The 18,930-nt window shown below is 44.6% G+C and overlaps 1 protein-coding gene across 1 annotated transcript in view; it reads left to right on the top strand.

Moving 5' to 3' along the window:
* The window catches only part of SEMA7A (semaphorin 7A (JohnMiltonHagen blood group)), a 36,525-nt gene extending 21,633 nt beyond the window's left edge, over nt 1–14,892 (top strand). The window contains exons 3-14 of the mRNA XM_081964634.1: nt 207–251; nt 692–787; nt 884–965; nt 1,664–1,774; nt 3,946–4,091; nt 5,163–5,341; nt 5,902–6,010; nt 7,858–8,041; nt 9,110–9,225; nt 10,557–10,714; nt 11,638–11,705; nt 12,607–14,892. Coding sequence (XP_081820760.1) covers nt 207–251; nt 692–787; nt 884–965; nt 1,664–1,774; nt 3,946–4,091; nt 5,163–5,341; nt 5,902–6,010; nt 7,858–8,041; nt 9,110–9,225; nt 10,557–10,714; nt 11,638–11,705; nt 12,607–12,980 — 1,668 coding nt within the window. The 3' untranslated portion in view covers nt 12,981–14,892. The remainder of the gene's footprint in view (nt 1–206; nt 252–691; nt 788–883; nt 966–1,663; nt 1,775–3,945; nt 4,092–5,162; nt 5,342–5,901; nt 6,011–7,857; nt 8,042–9,109; nt 9,226–10,556; nt 10,715–11,637; nt 11,706–12,606) is intronic.
* The last annotated feature ends 4,038 nt before the right edge of the window (nt 14,893–18,930 follow it).

The following is an 18,930-nucleotide window of genomic DNA, read 5'->3' on the forward strand; positions in this document are numbered from 1 at the left end:
CAGCCTGGTTGACACCTAGGGACGCTCCCTTCTTCTGTGCGCTGGAATGCGTCTACCCAACGAACACTGAAGGGGCTGGGATTCTCTCTCTTTTGTGTTGGCAGGTTAATGTACAGTAGGTGGCAAAACACCGCCGAGTCCTGTAGCAGTGAGATTTTAAAAAGCGGTCATGTAATTATTCCTTCCCCATTTCTCTTTTTGTACAGAAACGTTTTGATGTAGACATATCCAATTCCATGTGCGAATCTCAAGTAAGTTTGGATTAATAGTTCAGTTCCTCCCTTCTTTCCTTCCTCCTTTTCCTTCCTTCCTTCCCCTTCCTTCCTCCCTCTCTCCCTCCCTCCCTGCTTTCCTTCCTCCCTCCCTGCTTTCCTTCCTTCCTCCCTGCTTTCCTTCCTCCCTCCCTCCCTCCCTTCCTCCCTGTTTTCTTTCCTCCCTTCCTTCCTTCCCCTTCCTCCCTCTCTCCCTCCCTGCTTTCTTCCCTCCCTTCCTTCTTTCCCCTTCCTCCCTCCCTCCCTCTCTCCCTCCATCACTCTCCCTCCCTCTCTTCCTTCCTTCTTTCCCTTCCCTCCCTCCCTGTCACTCTACCTCCCTCCCTCCTTTCCTTCCTTCCCTCCCTCCCTCCTCTTCTTTCTCTTCCTCCTCCCTCTTCCTTTTCCTCCCCTTCATCTTTTCCTCGTTTCTTTTTCAGGAAGAAGCCGTCAATTATCTCACCTTCATCGGGAAGTACAAGGGCGAAGTGTTGATTTGTGGCACCAACGCCTGCAAGCCAACCTGCTGGAACTGGGTACGGCCCATGGTTGCATCTTCTTCCCTTTTGGGAAAGTTGGCAGACGGAGACTTGGGGATTTCATCTTTGATCTTGTTTTTCTGTCCTCTGCAGGTCGGGCTTAATGAGTCAGAAATCAGTGCCCGGAGCTTAGCACCTTTTGGCCTTGATAAAAATTCCCTCGTCCTCATTGATGGTAAGTCTAATGAAATCAGAGCTCATCGTTATGAATCCAGCAAGGAACCTCTCCGCATCATTGGTTGTGAAGCCACCTTTCTTTCAAACTCACATTCTCATTGAGACTATAAAGCTATCTCCATCCATCCATTCATCCATCCATCCATCCATCCATCCATCCATCCATCCATCCATGGCTGTTACGGTACAGCCTGTCGTACCTTCATACGGCTTCTACTGTACAGCGCAGTGGGATGGCTTCTACTGTACAGCGCAGTGGGATGGCTTCACAGCATGCCACAAGGGGGCTCCCACTTTCCTTGACGATTCTGGAGGCACGGAAAACATTTGCAACCAACTTAATTGTTGCCGAAATCAGGGCTTCTCCGGTCTAGCATTAGGATAAATAAATAGTGATGTTATAAAAGAACTTGGGGTGACTTTGGGAGCCTCTTTTAATTTTGGCAAGTATTTGAATACACAAATATGATGATGTGTTTTACATCTTATTTCTGGAAGCCAAGTTCCCTCTAGGGGAAGCATACCCCCGCTGTTTAGAAGGCTGGTTGTAGACATTTCTCGTTGCATAACCCCCGCGATGGAATCCCCAGGGGGGAAATGACAGATCTCCTTTGTGAGAACTCTTTTCGGAATCGGTTGGGTGAGAGGAATTGTTTCTGGTTCAGTTTCTTCCTCATCTTCTTCCTTGTCTTCTAGGCAACGACATCTATTCGACGATCCGGAAATTCCAATACAATGGACGGATCCCTCGTTTTCGGCGCGTCTGTGGAGCCGCAGAACTTTACACCAGCGACACAGTCATGAAGAGTAAGTGTTATGGTTCTGGAAGAGACCAATGAGCGACAGTGTTGTGCTTTCTAACCGGTGGTGAAATTCAATGGGCGTGGGCGTGGCTTGGTCGGCGTGGCAGGGGAAGGATACTGCAAAATCCCCATTCCCTCCCGATCAGCTGGGACCTCCAGGAGGCAGAGAATAGATTGGGGCGGGGCCAGCCAGAGGTGGCATTTGCCGATTCTCCGAACTACTCAAAATTTCTGCTACTGGTTCTCCAGAACCTGTCAGAACCTGCTGGATTTCACCCCGACAAAATATCCGACAAAGTGTCTTCCGATGAGGATTAAGGTGACACATCTTTGCTTTGCCTTCAAGGCATAATGTGAGAACGTGAGTTGCATTGAGGCGGGGTGGATTCCGACCAGTTTGGACTGGTTCGGCTGAACCAGTAGTGGTTTGGCGGCCTTGGTTACTGGAACCAGCAGCGACCCAGGCCTGCCACGCCCCCAAACCGGTGCCGTAAGTGCTGCCATCTTGTGTTTTGCTTCTGTGCATGAACAGAATAATTTTTATTGCACTGTGCATGCATGCACAGCGGGGCATGCATGGGGTGCGCAAACAATCAAACTGACAGTAGTGGGTTGAAGGTTGCATTGAGGGTTGGTTGGATGACAGAATAGCTAGTCAAGTAACCCCAACTGGTCCAGTGAGAAGCTCCTTTTCAAGGTGGTTGAAGGCCACCATTTCAATTTTCCCCTCCATTGACAGATAACGGGGGCATTGTGAGCCCTTCTTAAAACAGTGATTCCCAGCTACCCAGAACTAGTGCAGATCAATGTTGCTGCGACCACAACTCATCAAAGAGTGGTCTTGCCAAGGAGGCCTCCAATCTCAAAGGGGTTTAACCTTCTCTTCTGTGTGGGAAATGGATCCCGCCGTCCGCAAGACTTGGTACTCTCAAGGGCAGGGAGACCAGGGGTTCTCCAGCCCCCATCAAGTAGAAGATGAGGCTTTGGGGTTATGGAGGAAGACTCAAAACAAACATAACTCTCGCCCAGAGGAGTTTGATGGAACAAGAAAGAGCCATCCAGGTGTCTCCTGTGTAATTAACGTCATGGAGGATGAGTTTTCCATGGTTGGAAACCTCTGATGAGGAGCCTCAGATGATTCAAGGTTCCTTCCTTAAGTCCCTCTGGAGGACTTTTCCGTTCCCAGCTCAGGGGGAGGCCTTTCCAAGCAGAACAAAAGTGACTGACTGGGCTTCCCCCCCCTCCCCCCCGCAGGGAGTTGGTGTTCCTCTATTTACATACTTGGCCTTTGAGCCGTGATGTAACAAAGCCCAAAGGGCACCTTCCATGCACAGAAGGGAGGGGTAGTCAAGCATAGAGAAGGCCCTGGATTTCAGAAGTGTTAACTTGTTGGAGTCGGAAAGACACTTATCTCTTGCGTAAACCTTCAAGGATGGTTGGATCTTAGGTAATTGGAAGATCCTGGGAGGTCTCAGCAGGTGGTGCAAACCTTTGATGTGTTGGAAATGTTGGATCTTGTGATCAACTTAATCTGTAATTCTATGTTTGCAAGGGACGGGGTGGTGGTGGCTCAGTGGCTATAGACACTGAGCTTGTCAATCAGAAAGGTCAGCAGTTCGGCGGTTCGAATCCCTAGCGCCACGTAACGGAGCGAGCTCCCATGACTTGTCCCAGCTTCTGCCAACCTAGCAGTTTGAAAGCAGGTAGAAAAATGTCCCAGCTTCTGCCAACCTAGCAGTTTAAAAAACGCAGGTAGAAAAATAGGAACCCCCTTTGGTGGGAAGGTAACAGCGTTCCGTGCGTCTTCGGCATTGAGTCATGCCGGCCACATGATCACGGAGACGTCTTCGGACAAGCGCTGGCTCTTCGGCTTTGAAACGGAGATGAGCCCACCCACCTAGAGTCTGGAACGACTAGCACATATATGCAAAGGGCACCTTTACCTTTACCTATGTTTGCACAATTTGATAAGCCCCAAAGCTTTACCATGGTTAACCCTAACCTAGCTTGCTGTGTGAAACTAATGCACCTAAACAGTTTTCCCCTTGACTTGGTTAAACATATTGCATGAACATTAAAAGGGCTGACAGTAACCAGGCATAGATGTTTTGCGAAGGATCTGAGGTGACTGCTTTCTTTCTCATCTCACCGGCTCTACCTTTTCCCTCCCGCCAGATCCACAGTTTGTGAAGATTGCGCCAATCAAACAAGAAGAGACCTACAACGACAAGATCTACTTCTTCTTCCAAGAGGACAGCCCTGACGGGTCAAATAATTCTTTGGCCCCAAAGAAGATCTCCAGGGTGGCTCAAGTGTGCAAGGTCAAGAATGGGTTTTTGAAAAACTCTTGGGATATTTGGTTAGATTGGTAGCTTACTTTTGGTGGGAGCCAAGCCCAAATGACCCTCAACAATCCTGTGTGAAAGATGACAAGCACACTGTGATGCAAACAATTTTGGCTCCCGTACTTGCACCGGACACCACAATCTGTGGAAGTCATTCAGTGCAGAGGTGGGTTGCTACCGGTTCGCACCAGTTTGGGTGAACCAGTAGTGGACATTGGGACTGGGTTGCCGAACCGGTAGGGACGGCTGGCTGGCCATGCCCCTGAACTGGTTCCCCAGTCCCCCATGCCGTTGCCAGCATGTTTTTTACTCATTTTATAATGTTCTGCGCATGTGCAGAACAATTTACATGCGCAAGCACGATGTGAACCGGCAGTAATGCTGACAGCAACCCACCTCTGATTCAATGGTGCACCACCGCGTCAATGGTGCAATAATGGTAGCGCAACCAACCATTGTGACCTCCTGGTGGCTTGCTATGGGCCCTCCATCAACCAATGGAGTCAATGGCTTAGAGCCTCAGCTAAATTCAGTCATGGTGGCTTCTTCAATCAATGATGTCAAGAGCAACATAGGCTAGGTTGCAACATAAAAGATTTATTCAAGGTTGTGCACAAGGATCTGGTCAGCTAAAGGTCAACCTTAAATTGGCACCAGATGTGGGTCAATAGAATTTCAGGAGGGGCTGGACTTGGAGCGATACTAAGCTGATGACACACTGAACTCCTCCCACCTAGCTTTGCCTGGTCTTCTCCTACAAATGATTCCTTAGCAGAATCCCTGAACCCAGTTTGGGTCTTCTCAGCCTCCTGGTGGATTTTACATCTGAACTGTAGTTTTGCGCAAAAGGAATTGGTGGTGAAATGAGATGCGGTCCATCCCAAAACTATCTGATTAGTTTTCAACCTTGAGCCGTAAATGGTTTCTACCAAGATCAAGTTTAATTCTCTGTTTTCAAAAAGATTAGAAGGGCCACCCGAAGCTCAGGAGATGGTTTTTCTTTTTGCTGCTCTTTGAGTAAACTCCTTTTCCCCTTTCTCTCTGCAGGGCGACAAAGGAGGCAATGGCTCATTTTCCGCGTCCAAGTGGACAACTCTCCTGAAGTCCACGTTGGTCTGTGTGGACTCGGCCACTAACCGAAACTTTGATTCACTTCAAGACGTCTTTATTGTTGAGTCAGAACAATGGTTTCGGACAAAGATCTATGGGCTTTTCCTAAATGAGTGGTGAGTCTTCTGCTCTTTGACCATAAATCTCCACCAGAGGACTTCTGGTTGGCTTTGGAGAACCTTCTTCCCTTGTAGGAACTTTCCTTCCTTCTTCCCTGTGTGGCATGGACTTAGATGATGGCGCCTCACTTTTATTGGCCTATAATCTAATATTGGCCATAATCTATCTATATATCAATGGCTCTCTCTGTGTGTATATATGTTCCAGCATAACTCTGGAACTTACTTTCTGGAAACAAATACTGTGGGGGTAAGACACCCTTAAAACCCCTCAGGGTGTGTATTCTGTAAAGATACAACCTGTTGTACCTTAAAATGGCTTCTACTGTACTGTTGTACAATGGCTTCTACTGTACAGCGCAGTGGAGTTGCCATGGTAGTGGCATCACAGTACTCTACAAGGGGGAAAATCCAACATGAGAGATTACGTTTGGTCTGGACATTTCCCCCCTATAAATAAATACCCGGGCAATGCCGGGTTATCAACTAATATAAAGCCATACAAATAAGAGTTGCCGTTGATGGAAGCCTGATTCCTTAGTGTCTCATTTCCACAGGGGTTACTCGGCAGTCTGTGTCTACTCTGTTAGTGACATCAGCGAACGCTTCAGGACGTCTCCCCTGAAAAACTACAGTGGAAAAACCCCTGCAGTGAAGCCAGGACAGGTAAAAAGCAGAGGTGAACGTTGGGTGGAAAAATGTTCCTTCCAGCATGTTGTCAATTTGGAGACTATGAGATATAATAGTAATAGCAATAGCACTTAGGCTTATCTACCACTTCACAGTGCTTTTACAGCCCTCTCTAAGCGGTTTATAGAGTCAGCGTATTTGCCCCCAACAATCTGGGTCCTCATTTTACTCACCCCGGAAGAATGGAAGGCTGAGTCAACCTTGAGCCTGGTGAGAATTGAACTGCTGGCAGTGGGCAGAGTTAGCCTGTAATGCTGTATCGTAACTACTGGAAGGAAAGGAAGGAAGGGCAATAGTAATAACACTTAGACTTATATACCGCTTCACAGTGCTTTACAGCCCTCTCTAAGGGGTTTACAGAGTCAGCCTCTTGCCCCCCAACAATCTGGGTCCTCATTTTACCCACCTCCGAAGGACGGGAGGCTGAGTCAACCTTGAGCCTGGTGAGAATTGAACTGCTGGCAGTCGGCAGAATTAGCACACAATATTGCATTTCACACACTGTGCCATCATGGCTCTTAGTGACTAAATAATAATGTCTAAAGGCAGAGGACAATGCTCTCAATCCTATCTTTTTCCACTTATTTTTTTTTGGCAGATGTAGACGTGCGTGCCAGAAATATAAACTCACTAATGGATTTACTTGGGGTGGGTTGGTGTTGGGCTTCAGCGTCTCCATATTTAATTTCATTTGTTCTTAGTCATTTACATGTGTATGTAATTTGCGCGAATTCCACGAAACATTTGTTTAAAGCTGCACTGCACGCCATGCTCTGCCTAATGTCCAAATCACCTGGGGGAATTTTAGTTTCAGAAAATGAACATAGTCCAAGTTTCCCTTTCCGTTTTTTCTCTTGCAGTAGTTGCCCATGGAACATATATGAGAAGTTCTCTTCTCAACAATTGTCTACTCCAGTTTAAAGCACACCTCCATCCATGTCACACTGGAACAAACTGGGGCTTTATCCATCCATCCATCCATCTATCCATCCATCCATCCATCCATCCATCTTTCTCTCAGCCCTCTACTATTCATCCATCCATCTGTCCATCTCACATCTCTGATTCTCTATCCACTTATCCATTGTCATCTCTCTCTCTCTCTCATTTTCTACCCATTACCTTCATCTCATTTTCTCCAGCCCCCTCATCATTCAACCGTCTCTCCACCTATCCCTTCATCCCACCTTTTTCTCTCTCTAGGCATCCACCCATCCATCCACCTCCTTCTTTCTCTGAACCCTGCACTATTTGTCCATCCATCTGTCCCTCGATTTGTCATTTCTCTGTTTCTCTATTCATGCATCCACTTATCCATTGTCATCTCTCTTTCTTTCTCTCCCATTTTCTATCGATCCAGCCATCTATCCACCCATTTTCATCTCACTTTCTCCAACCTGCTCATCATTCAAACATCTCTCTACCCATCCCTCCATCCCACCTTTTTCTCTCTCTAGCATCCATCCACATCAATCCATCCACAGCCATTCATCCATTTCTCTTCCTGCCCTGTCTCTATTCTACCTTCCTATCTATACCGTCCACCTACCTATCCAACACTTGGTGCTTTTTCTGACATATTTGACTATCCATGACAGATTTGTGAAAAGGATGGATGGATGCAAGTTTAGCTGTTGGGTATCCCCATTGATTTGGTCTTTCTGAAAATAGGACTCCTAATAGCCCATCCTCATTGTAGAAACATGCAAAAAACGATTCAGCATTTAGTAATTTGAAAGCCTGAAGAGGATGTAGCATTGGGTCTCTATGGAAGGTCTTCTCCATCCATCTCCTGATGATCACCACTGTGCCTTTCTTGACAGTGTCTGCGAGGAAATGAGAAGACTCCACCCGAGACTTTCAAAGTGATCGACAGCTATCCAGAGGTGGCCGCCCAAATGAACGGGAAAACCATCTTCTACAACAAACATCACTATCAGAAACTTGGAGTCCATCAGGTTCAGGCAGCAAATAATGAGAACTACGATGTTCTGTACTTAGCCACAGGTAACCAACCAAGAAATCTGTAACACCCTTGCTAGTTTTAGAAGTAGTGAAAGTTTCGGTAGGAAGCCTCCGTGACTGTGGGAGAGACCTTCTCAACTCAATATAAAGGCATTTTGGAGGTCTTCTCTCTTCTTCTTCTTCTTCTTCTTCTTCTTCTTCTTCTTCTTCTTCTTCTTCTTCTTCTTCTTCTTCTTCTTCTTCTTCTTGTTAGTTCTGAAGTCATGTCCGACCCATCACGACCCCATGGACCACGTTCCTCCAGGCCTTCCTGTCCTCCACCATCCTCTGGAGTCCATTTAAGCTCACGCCGATTGCCTCAGTGACTCCATCCAGCCACCTCATTCTCTGTCGTCCCCTTCTTCTTTTGCCCTCCATCGTTCCCAGCATGAGGCTCTTCTCCAGGGAGTCCTTCCTTTTCCTTAGGTGGCCAAAGTATTTGAGTTTCCTCTTCAGGATCTGGCCTTCTGAAGAGCAGTCAGGGTTGATCTCCTCTAGGATGGACCGGTAGGATCGCCTTGCAGTCCAAGGGACTTGCAGGAATCTTCTCCAGCACCAGAGTTTAAAGGCCTCAATTCTTTGGCGCTCAGTCAACTCAAAAGTTTGACTGCTGGGATAAGACCATAACATGGGCATTAGTCAAACATGGGAGAGTAGGGAAAAAAGGTCCATTTTAAGGGGTTATTGTTCCTAGGCTTCCCCAAAAAGCACAAGGCAGGGTCCTGGTCCCAACAAAACCCCACATTTACATTCAGCAAAGCCTAGAAAGGCTCTGGCCCCCTCTCTGCCTCTGACACAGAGCCTTCATCAGAGCCTTCCCCAGACTCCAGGACTGGCCCAGGTTCCTCCCCAACCTTCTCTCTCTCCAAATCTGCTGCCAGCTCCGCTGTCTGCTGGTGGGACACAACACGTATATGGTCAAATGTATTCAAATCCTTCAGAGTGGAAAATGCCATCTTGCCTCTCTGCTCCACTGGAGTCTTGTCACCCATTCGACCAGTAGCAATTCTCACCACCCATGCCCCTTTCTCCATCTTGCTAATCCTTTTTTCTCACCCATCCCACACACAGACAAAGGAAGCATCCATAAAGTGGTCGTCTTACCAAGCGGACCCATGAATATCCTGGAAATCCAGCCTTTCCGGTCCCAGGCGGTCATCCTCGCCATGATTTTAGACAAGTTAAGGGTAAGAAAGACTCCATGCCTAGGGCTGAGGCATGATATTAGGCTACAGAGTAACCTGCTTAATTCTGACTTAGAATGTGTTGACCTCAGCTTGGTTTTCTTCGTAAACTGGCATATATGGCTTAGGGATGCAGTGGCTTAATGGCTAAGACGCTGAGCTTTGATCAGAAAGGTTGGCAGTTTGGTGGTTTGAATCCCTAGAGCTGCGTAACGGAGTGAGCTCCCATGACTTCTCCCAGCTTTTGCCAAACTAGCAGTTTGAAAGCATGTAAAAATGCAAGTAGAAAAATAGGAACCACCTTTGGTGGGAAAGTAACAGCGTTCTGTGCATCGGGGTTGAGATGCCGGCCACATGACCACGGAGATGTCTTTGAACAGCGCTGGCTCTTCGGCTTTGAAAGGGAGATGAGCACCAGCTCCTAGAGTTGGGAACGACTAGCACATATGTGCGAGGGGAACCTTTACCTTTACCTTTATATGTGGCTTAAAGGTTTTTTTTGTAAATGCAGCCAGCATGGCTCGTCCAGCAAACCACAGTTAAGGAGAATCATTCGCTTTAAATTGGCTTGTTATTCTTTATGGACAGTGTGTGTCTGAAACAAATAGGAGACATTTTATTGCTGGCTTCCAGATATCCTGGGTGATACTCTAGTTTAAGTTTGAATGTCAACATATTTTTTTTAATTAACCATTCCCAAGTACTTCCTTCTGTATTTTTCAAGTCTGCACCCTGTCGGGCTTTTTTTTTAATGTGTAGACAAGTTTACAACTACAGTTGGAATAGTTGTATTGAATTAGGAAATGATTTATTCCCAAATAGGCTGATGGACCCATTCTGATGAGTTCAAAGAACCCCTTTGAGAATTTAACAGATTTTGCCAAGTTAACAGATGGATAGAGTTGGAAGGGACCTTGCAGGTCATCTAGTCCAACCCCCTGCCCAAGCAGGAGATCCTACATCTGCCTCTACCTAGGATTGAACTCACAACCTCCTGATTGTGAAGCGAGATCTCCACCAGTGGAGCAAGTTGGTCCAATCTGAAGGTCTGCATTACAACTGGGTGGACCTTCAGTTCCATCATTGTAGTGGACATCTTGATTTATTTTTAGATCACTCCTGAATTGATCTGAGAGTGGTCAACATACTGTATGAGTGCCCACCTATTATTGGATCCTGGTTTCCAGCTTCCTTTATCATGGACCCTTCTGGCCAGGATGTCAAGACTGAGTTTCTTGACCTTGGGACGGCTGCCCATTTTCCACATTCTTGTTGACTATCTCTTGATGGTTAAGAAAGGTCATTTCAATGGCACCTTTGTTTTATTTTTGCAGAATGAATTAATTGTGGCTTCAGCAAACGAGGTGGTACAGGTCCCCATGGCCTCTTGTGGGGCATATAAGAACAACTGTGGGAGTTGTGTGCTGTCCAGGGATCCCTACTGTGGATGGGTCAATGTGAAATGTACTTCTATTGATGAGCACGAAAATAGGTAGGTTACATAATTTATATAATTTGTGTAAGGGCCACATGAGATCACCAGACCTTCTTAACCCAGACAAGCATTTCTAAAACATAAATGTGATGTCACTTTCTCAATTGGCTGTATTCATCCAACTCTGGTTCATCAGATATGGTAAAGATCTCATGGGCTATATTACCACATGCTAAGCTTGGTTAGTGTTGACCTTTGCTAATGTTTTGGCTTACCTCTTGAATGAACCCAACCAAACAGATTATTGCAGAGCTAGTATATTATTGGTTGTTGTTCTTGTTAGTTGTGAAGTCCTGTCCGACCCATCGCGACCCCATGGACAATGTTCCTCCAGGCCTTCCTGTCCTCTACCATCCTCTGGAGTCCACTTAAGCTCACGCCGACTGCTTCGGTGACTCCATCCAGCCACCTCCTTCTCTGCCGTCCCTTTCTTCTTTTGCCCTCCATCGTTCCCAGCATGAGGCTCTTCTCCAGGGAGTCCTTCCTTCTCCTTAGGCGGTCAAAGTATTTGAATTTCCTCTTCAGGATCTGGCCTTCTAAAGAGCAGTCAGGGTTGATCTCCTCAAGGACTGACTGGTTGGATCGCCTTGCAGTCCAAGGGACTCGTAGGAGTCTTCTCCAGTGACTCCTTCCTTCTTATTAGGTGGCCAAAGTATTTGAGTTTATTATTATTATTATTGAGTATATTATACAAACCAAGAAAAGTGGTTGATCTAGCAACCCAGTAAAAATGTGTGAGAACATGGCCTTCTAATAAGACATGTTGATTGTGAATATTCAGCTATTTTTTGACCAGCTAAGCACATATAAATAATTATGTGACCACTGTATATCTTTTATGGAGTTGCAGCAGGCTGACCCTGTGATGGACTAATTTATGAAGGAATTTGATGTTTAACTTGATTTTCCATTTTTTTTAGAACTGTATTGCAGTCTCTAAGCCATGATGTTCCTCAAAACATTTGTCCTACTTCAAGCAACTCTGAAGGTAATAGTCATAAACAAACATGCGGGTACTTAAGAAGTACACTTGAGAAGACAGGAGATGTTTCCTACAAAATCGGTGAAAGTATGTTTTTAAAAGCCTGCGAGGAATTAGGAGGAGGAAGGAGATAGGGGTTGGGTGTGTGTGAGGTTTTGTTAGAAAGAATGGCCACCGGGCAAAGTGTTGAAGTAGCAGGGGATTGTGATTTTAGGATGAAGAAAAAGATAACAGAAAGTTGATGGAGGTTTATAAAAATCATCGTATTAGATTAGAATCTAATATGGGAACAGTCTACCACATGTGGTGGACCTGCCCCAAGGTTAGAAAATATTGGTGTAAGATAAGAAAGTGGCTCGAAGAGATAACTGAACGGAGGATAGAGTTGAAACCGGAATTTCTGATGGGAAAATGGAGAAAAAATTACAATACATAATACTACACATAGTAACTGCAAATAGAATCAATCTAGCACAGAATTGGAAACAAACAGATATCCCTCCCCTCCCCCGACCCAATTATAAGAAGGAAAATCTATGAATGTGCAGAAATGGATAGACTGTCTATGGAAATGAAGGAGAGGGAAGAAACTGAGTACAATCAAATTTGGAAAATATAGTATTCCTGGCTTGAGAGTAAACGTAAAACTTAAGGTACAAACAATAAAAGAACAATACAGAGTGTATTTAAATAAGCATATAACTTAGGGTAATGATATAGTGATAGATTTTTTTGTAAATAATATTGTTGCAAAAGATACCAATATGGAAAAGCTGTTATAAGTGTAAATTTGTCTTTTGTCTTTTAAATGTTAGAAAATTCAATAAATACTATTTTTTTTTAAAAAAGATTTAGAATCTGTCCCACCATTGACTCTTTCCTTCCTTCCTTCTTTCCTTCTCCCCAGAAACCAGCAGAAGTCCGTACGCAAAGGAAGTCAGTGTGGCCTTACACTCCCGCTATTTCCTGAATTGCTCTCAAGAATCTCATTATGCCAATTACACCTGGCTTCACAATGACCGGCCAGTTGCCCATTGCAACTCTGGGCACCGTCACTGTCTTTATTTCATTGACAATATGACCGCTGAGCTCTATGGCAAGTATTCCTGCGTCTCTAAAGAAGATTGGTTCAATCAGACAGTCATAACTAAATACCTGGAGAATCCCTCTCAGGGCAGTGGGGAAAGGCAGGAAAAATCAGTAGGATTCGCCTCTATGCCATTTTTATCCTTCTGGCTGGGTTTACTGCATATGATAGCCATAGTCTTCATCGTCCAGTAAAGCCTGATCTTCTGTGGACTTTCGCAACATGCCCCTACTTGGCCGGACATTGAGGAGCATCTCTGCTGAAGGCATCTCACAGTTCAGATGGCTGTAGAGCTGAACCTTCTTGAGGTTGAAAGGTCAGTGTAGATGGTCTTTGAAAGCAACCTCTCCTTGAGCTTCTTGACGTCTGGTTGGAGGCAAAGAAAGAAGAAGAGACTCCGGAAGAAGGAAAAATGATGGATGCCCTCCGTTTCTCTTGTCGAGATGGGTGGTTTTACAGATTGGACAAATAACGCCGTAAATAAATATATCGGGAAGAACATGGAGTCATCTTCATGGGAAAACCTTGCAGTGGCCCTGAGACCTTACTAATCTAACCTCGAAAAAGAAAGACGAGGTCTATTTTTGCAAGATCTCTGCCAGAAGACCACAAAGTGGCTTTTCCACAAAGTTAACTCCTTCCCATCTGTCCATTTGTAGAACGAGCTTTGGCTTCACGCTCGTTCAGGAGTCCAGCTTGAGAAAAATGGTGTTTTCAATTCTCCACCATCTCCGTTGGTGTTACTGCTGCTTATTGAAGGAGATAGCGAGTGCCAGTTAAAGCTGTCCAGCCAGGTCTATAGGAAAAAAACCAATGACCCTTATTATATTTCAGGATAGTTGCGGAATATTTATTTATTATATTTTCTCTCTTTTGTTTTAGAAGAGAAAGCTTCTGACTCTTTTTTTTCTGTAAACATTTGTTCTTGACCTACATTGTTTGTTTCCTCCCATTCGGTTGCATCCTCTTTCTTTAAACAATTATGGTCTGTTTGTTTTGTTTGTTTTGTTTTTAAAACCCACCCAATTGTTTCCTTTGGACGACGTGACTTAATGTTCCTTGGCCAATGAAGGTTCTCACTCGCCAACTGATGGACTAGGCCAGCTGGCTGCAAATGTCCCATTTCAGGTTGGTGGTGAGAAAATAAACCATGGTTGAAGAACACCTGAGGTTTGGGAGCTTTGGTTCCTGGACGCAGTGGTGGGTTCCTACTGGTTCGGACTGGTTTGGCTGAACCGGTAGTGGTATGGTGGCCTGGATTGCTGGAACTGGGAGCGATCCAGGCAGTGGTGAAATTCATTTTTTTTTACTACTGGTTCTGTTGGAGTGGCTTGGTGGGCATAGCAGGGGAAGGATACTGCAAAATCTACATTCCTACCCCACACGTTGCATGCGCAGCGATGCGCAGCGCAAAACGCCCTCTCAGAGAACCAGTAGTAAATCGGTTAGGAACCAACCACTGTCCTGGAGAGTAGATCTTAAAGAGGAGCAGAGATATTTTGTGTATGTGAATCTTTGCAATGAAGTCATCCGATCTGGTGCAAAATTGCTCACCTTATGGCAGAATAAGATTGATCCTTCCACCACTTCCCAAGGCTCAGTCACGATCCAATCTTTGTTATGGAGTCCCCGTTTGGAGAATCAACTGTGAAATGGACCTGTCCTTCTTCCCTTGAGTATCTCTCAGTCTTTTGAGCCTTGAAGGCAATTGTGTGATACACTACATTGTGGGTTTTTTTTAAGAGCCAGTCCTTATTTCACTTTTGTACATTTCTTTGTCGCTGATATTGTTATTTTATGATCCTTCAATGCACTTTGAACTACTATAGCAGTAGATGATGAACAGAAGGGACCCCAAACAGGGGCATTTTATGAGGAAGGGCTATCAAAAAGGTCAAGATGGCGGCTGTGCAGTTGAAGGGGCACAGCTGCGGACGCCGTTTTGAGAGGGGGGTTTGATGCACATTTGTCATAGATACCTCTAAACCAAAAACTTATTCCTTTTTTTATATTTTTGCTTACAATTTCTTTGTACCTGATTTTTTTTTTAAACGAGAGTGCTTTAAAATAAAATAAATGAAATAAATAAAAATGCTCCAACACTGGAAGTTTTTAAGAAGAGATTGAATAAACATTTGCCTGAAATGGTCTAGGGTTTCCTGCCTAAGCAGGGGGTTGGACTAGAAGACCTCCAAGACCCCTTCCAACTCTAATGCTATTCTGTTCTCTTCTGTTATCTTCTGTTCTCTTCTCTTCTGTTCTCTTCTCTTCTGTTCTCTTCTCTTCTCTTCTCTTCTATTCCATTCCATTCCATTCCATTCCATTCTATTCTATTCTATTCTATTCTATTCTATGCGGTCAGAATCCACTGGAGTAAAGTGTGCATTTCTTAACTCTTTATCAATCGGTGACTTACCACTATGGATACTTCAATCCATTCGAATCATAGCTGCCTATAGACACCTCAAATGTTTATGTTTCTTTTTATTTGGGTAACATGGATGTTTTAAAAAAAACTGATAGTCCTTGACTTATGACCGGTCACTTATGACCATTCAAGGTTATGACAGATCTCCTCAGGGTTATTAAGTTCTGACAGCTGCTTCCCCCCCCCCCCCATCACATGATGGCTTTGGGGGAAATTGGCAACCGATCCACATTCACAGCCACGTCTGATAGTCATATAACTGCGATTTGGCGTAGTTTTTTAATGATTTTTTTTGCCCTGAACCAGTTTTTACTTCCAATTTCTGGCAACAAACAGCCTGTCAGGCTTCCAAATAATACACCTATAGCAAACATAACTCTGAGGTAGTTTCCTCCAAGAACAGATTTATTGGATCTATCATATTGACACAGGCTGGTGAAAACCGACTCTGGATGTTCCTGTGGTTTTCACCTAATTAAAACTAAAAGTTTTCCTCCTTCCCCAACCCAATCAGTCACATGGTCCAATCAATGTGTCATCTAGTTGCCTGGTAACGTCACTCCTCCTCTCTCCAACCACCTGTAGGGATGTCCTTGATTCCCAGGGGAAACTATTTTGTTTTGGCTACAAAGCCCCAGCTATCTGTATTCCCCACCTCCCTACCTATCCCTCAGCTCCAATTTGGCAAAACGAGGCCTCAAAATGGCTTCCGTCAGGTCAGCTTCAGAATTGAGCGAGCCACTGGCTAAAATGGGTTCATTTAATGACCACAGTGTTTGTTTAAAAACTGTGGTGTTCGTTCACAACTGCCACAACAAAGGTGGTAAAATCGGATGCAGTGAGCCACTTAAGCACCGCTGCGATTTATGACCTAATTATGGGCTCAACTATGGTCGTAATCCAGGTCTACTTCAACAAACATCTGCTATAACCCATCACCCAACTGACTCGGTGATGAAATTCAAAAATTTTCCCTACCAGTTCTGTGGGTGTAGTTTGGTGGGCATGGCTTGGGGTCATGTGTCAGGCATGCCTCCTTCAGTATCCAAGAAAGAAAAACCTCAACTCCATTTGAATAGAGATAAAGTACTTTTACTAGATATGAATTGAAAACAGCGAAAAGGAAAGCAAGATCTGAGCCCAAAAAGCGCGAACAAGTACATATCAAATGGTTACCCAGTTCCCTCCCTCCAATTACCCCAGCCCAGTGTCCAATCTGCAACTCCCTAAGGTGCCATGTGGGGTGCATCTTCAAAAGGCCACATCAGGTTGGTATGCGAGACGGTTGGCCCAAAACCACAGAGGTCAGCTAAAGTTCTTACAGAGCCACATAGTCAGTACCTGTAGCCCAAGACAAAAGAAATAAGACAATACCTACTTATAAGGCTTCTTTTCTCAAGATAACCAATAAGAAATAGTGTTGTGTTCAACCAGGCTCGGTTGTTTTCTGCAACAATTCGGTGGTCACGTGACTGGGTGGGCGGATGTGGCCAAGTCGATGTCACAATGTAAAAACAGCTGGACTTCACCCAAAATGGTCCCTGCGACAAGAGAGCTCAAAAACCAACTATCACACTTTACACAAAAACAACACAAAAGCTGCACAACTGGCTCACACACAATGCAAAAGGAGCTGGACTTCGCACAAAATGGCCCCTGCAATAAGCAGGAACCTCACAGACAATCAGTTCGGCTGTGATTGTCACACAGCCGAGCTTCTTTTAATTTTTTTGAAGCATTTTTTTTTTGCTACTGGTTTGGGGTGAACCGGTAGCATTTCACTCCTGAACTGACCTTAGCTAAGTGATGCACTTAGCTTGAACCAAAGCTATTTCTTTTTCCTTTTCCTTTGCAACTAGAGCTAAGCCACTTTCTTCCCCTGTATCTTACAAATTCCTTGTAAAAGAATTTAGCAATGAAACAGAGAGTTTAGCCCAAAGTCGTACAGAGGTTTGTCCCTGGCCTAGGCTGGTACCCAAATTGTAGGTTATTTTGGGTTACAGCCTTATTCACATTTCTTTAGAAGTTTGCCCACAGGCCCTTTAGGGAGAACCTCTGTAGAACAGTTCCTTCTCCTTTTCCTGTTCTATTGTAATGTTATTTTGGAGACCCGGACAGTCTATATAAAGAACTCCACATTTGTCTTTTTTTTTTTAAAAAAAATCCTGTTTCCTCCTTTTTGCATCTTGGTTCCGCTCCTAATATAATACAAACACACAACTCTATTATGCTGATGGCTTCGGCGCTTTTTATAAGGCTTCCATTTTTCAGTTCCTCAAAAAAAGGAAAAAATAAAGAGAACTAAAAATAAAAGTGTCAACAACAAATATTGGAGATGACTCAGAACGTCTGGCATTCAGACCTTCATGGAAATACCTCCCTTGCTGGATCTTCTAGAACAGGGATGGAGAATCTTTTTGGCACCAAGTGCCCCAAACCGGAACATGTCTGCATGTGTGAATCTGTGCGCATGTCAGAGCACCAGAAACCTGCCTGTTTTGGGGGCATTTTGGGGTGCTTTCCATGCTGTTTTTCGGGAGGTTTTCAGGCCATTTTTGGGATATTTTCAGGCTGTTTTGGGGGCAAAAAACGCCCCAAAATGGCCCAAAAATAGGCTTGGTTTTTTAGCCATTTTGGGGAACGTTTTCAGGACATTTTCTGGCACTCCGGCACAACTGACTGGCACACATTTGCACACCAGAAACCAGAAGAGCAGCTGACAATGGTGCATGTGCCCACAGAGAGGGCTTTGGCACATGTGTCATCAGTTCGCCATCATGGATCTAGGAGAACCATATAATGATAGAATCAAGGGCTTGCAAAAGATTATAGCGATCATTTAAGTGTTTTTTTATCTGGGCAACCTGGTCCACCCGAATATGGAACGGAGCATACTGCTTCCGATTTCACCTTTCAGCCCCAATCTGGGAGAATTCACAGGCAGTCACTTTTGGGGCAAACTATTTTGTGTTAAATTTATATTTACTGACCAAGAAATAAAGTGAAGGCTATTCTCCAAAGCACCCGAGGGCAGGACAAGAAGCAATGGGTGGAAACTCATCAAGGAGAGAAGCAACTTAGAGCTAAGGAGAAATTTCCTGACAGTGAGAACAATGAACCAGTGGAACAGAAGTTGCCTCCAGAAGTTGTGAATGCTCCAACAGTGGAAGTTTTAAAGAAGATGTTGGACAACCATTTGTCTGAAGTGGTGTAGGGTTTCCTGCCTAAGCAGGGGGTTGGACTAGAAGACCTCCGAGGTCCCTTCCAACTCTGCTATTCTGAAATTTCAGTTTTGCTCCATCCCATATTTGGGTAGACCAGGTTGCCCTGATTAAAAAAAACACTTAATCTATCCCCTGATATAGCCAACAAAGCTAGAAGAGCCCAAGGCTTAGAGGTTAATACATCTACCTGTTTTTTCTGTTCAACTCTTTGTCCCTTATAAAAACCAATAGAAAGGAATATTTCTAGCTCAGAGTTGATCTGTGGGGTTCGTGGGTGCTCTCTGTGCTTGGCTGTTCTCTTCCAGATGTTTCATTACCCAACTAGATAATCCAAACACTTGTGATGATACCCAATTGGATAACGAAACATCTGCAAGAAAACAACTAAGCTCATGAAACTCCCAGTGTTTGTTATTCTGGTTTAACTGGATTTGAAAACCAATTTTGACTTTTTTATTTTCACAGAGTAGCCAACCTGACATACTTGTAATA

This window comes from Natrix helvetica, assembly GCF_964273705.1.
Source record: "Natrix helvetica genome assembly, chromosome: 12".
Classification (NCBI taxonomy): Eukaryota; Metazoa; Chordata; class Lepidosauria; order Squamata; family Natricidae; genus Natrix; species Natrix helvetica.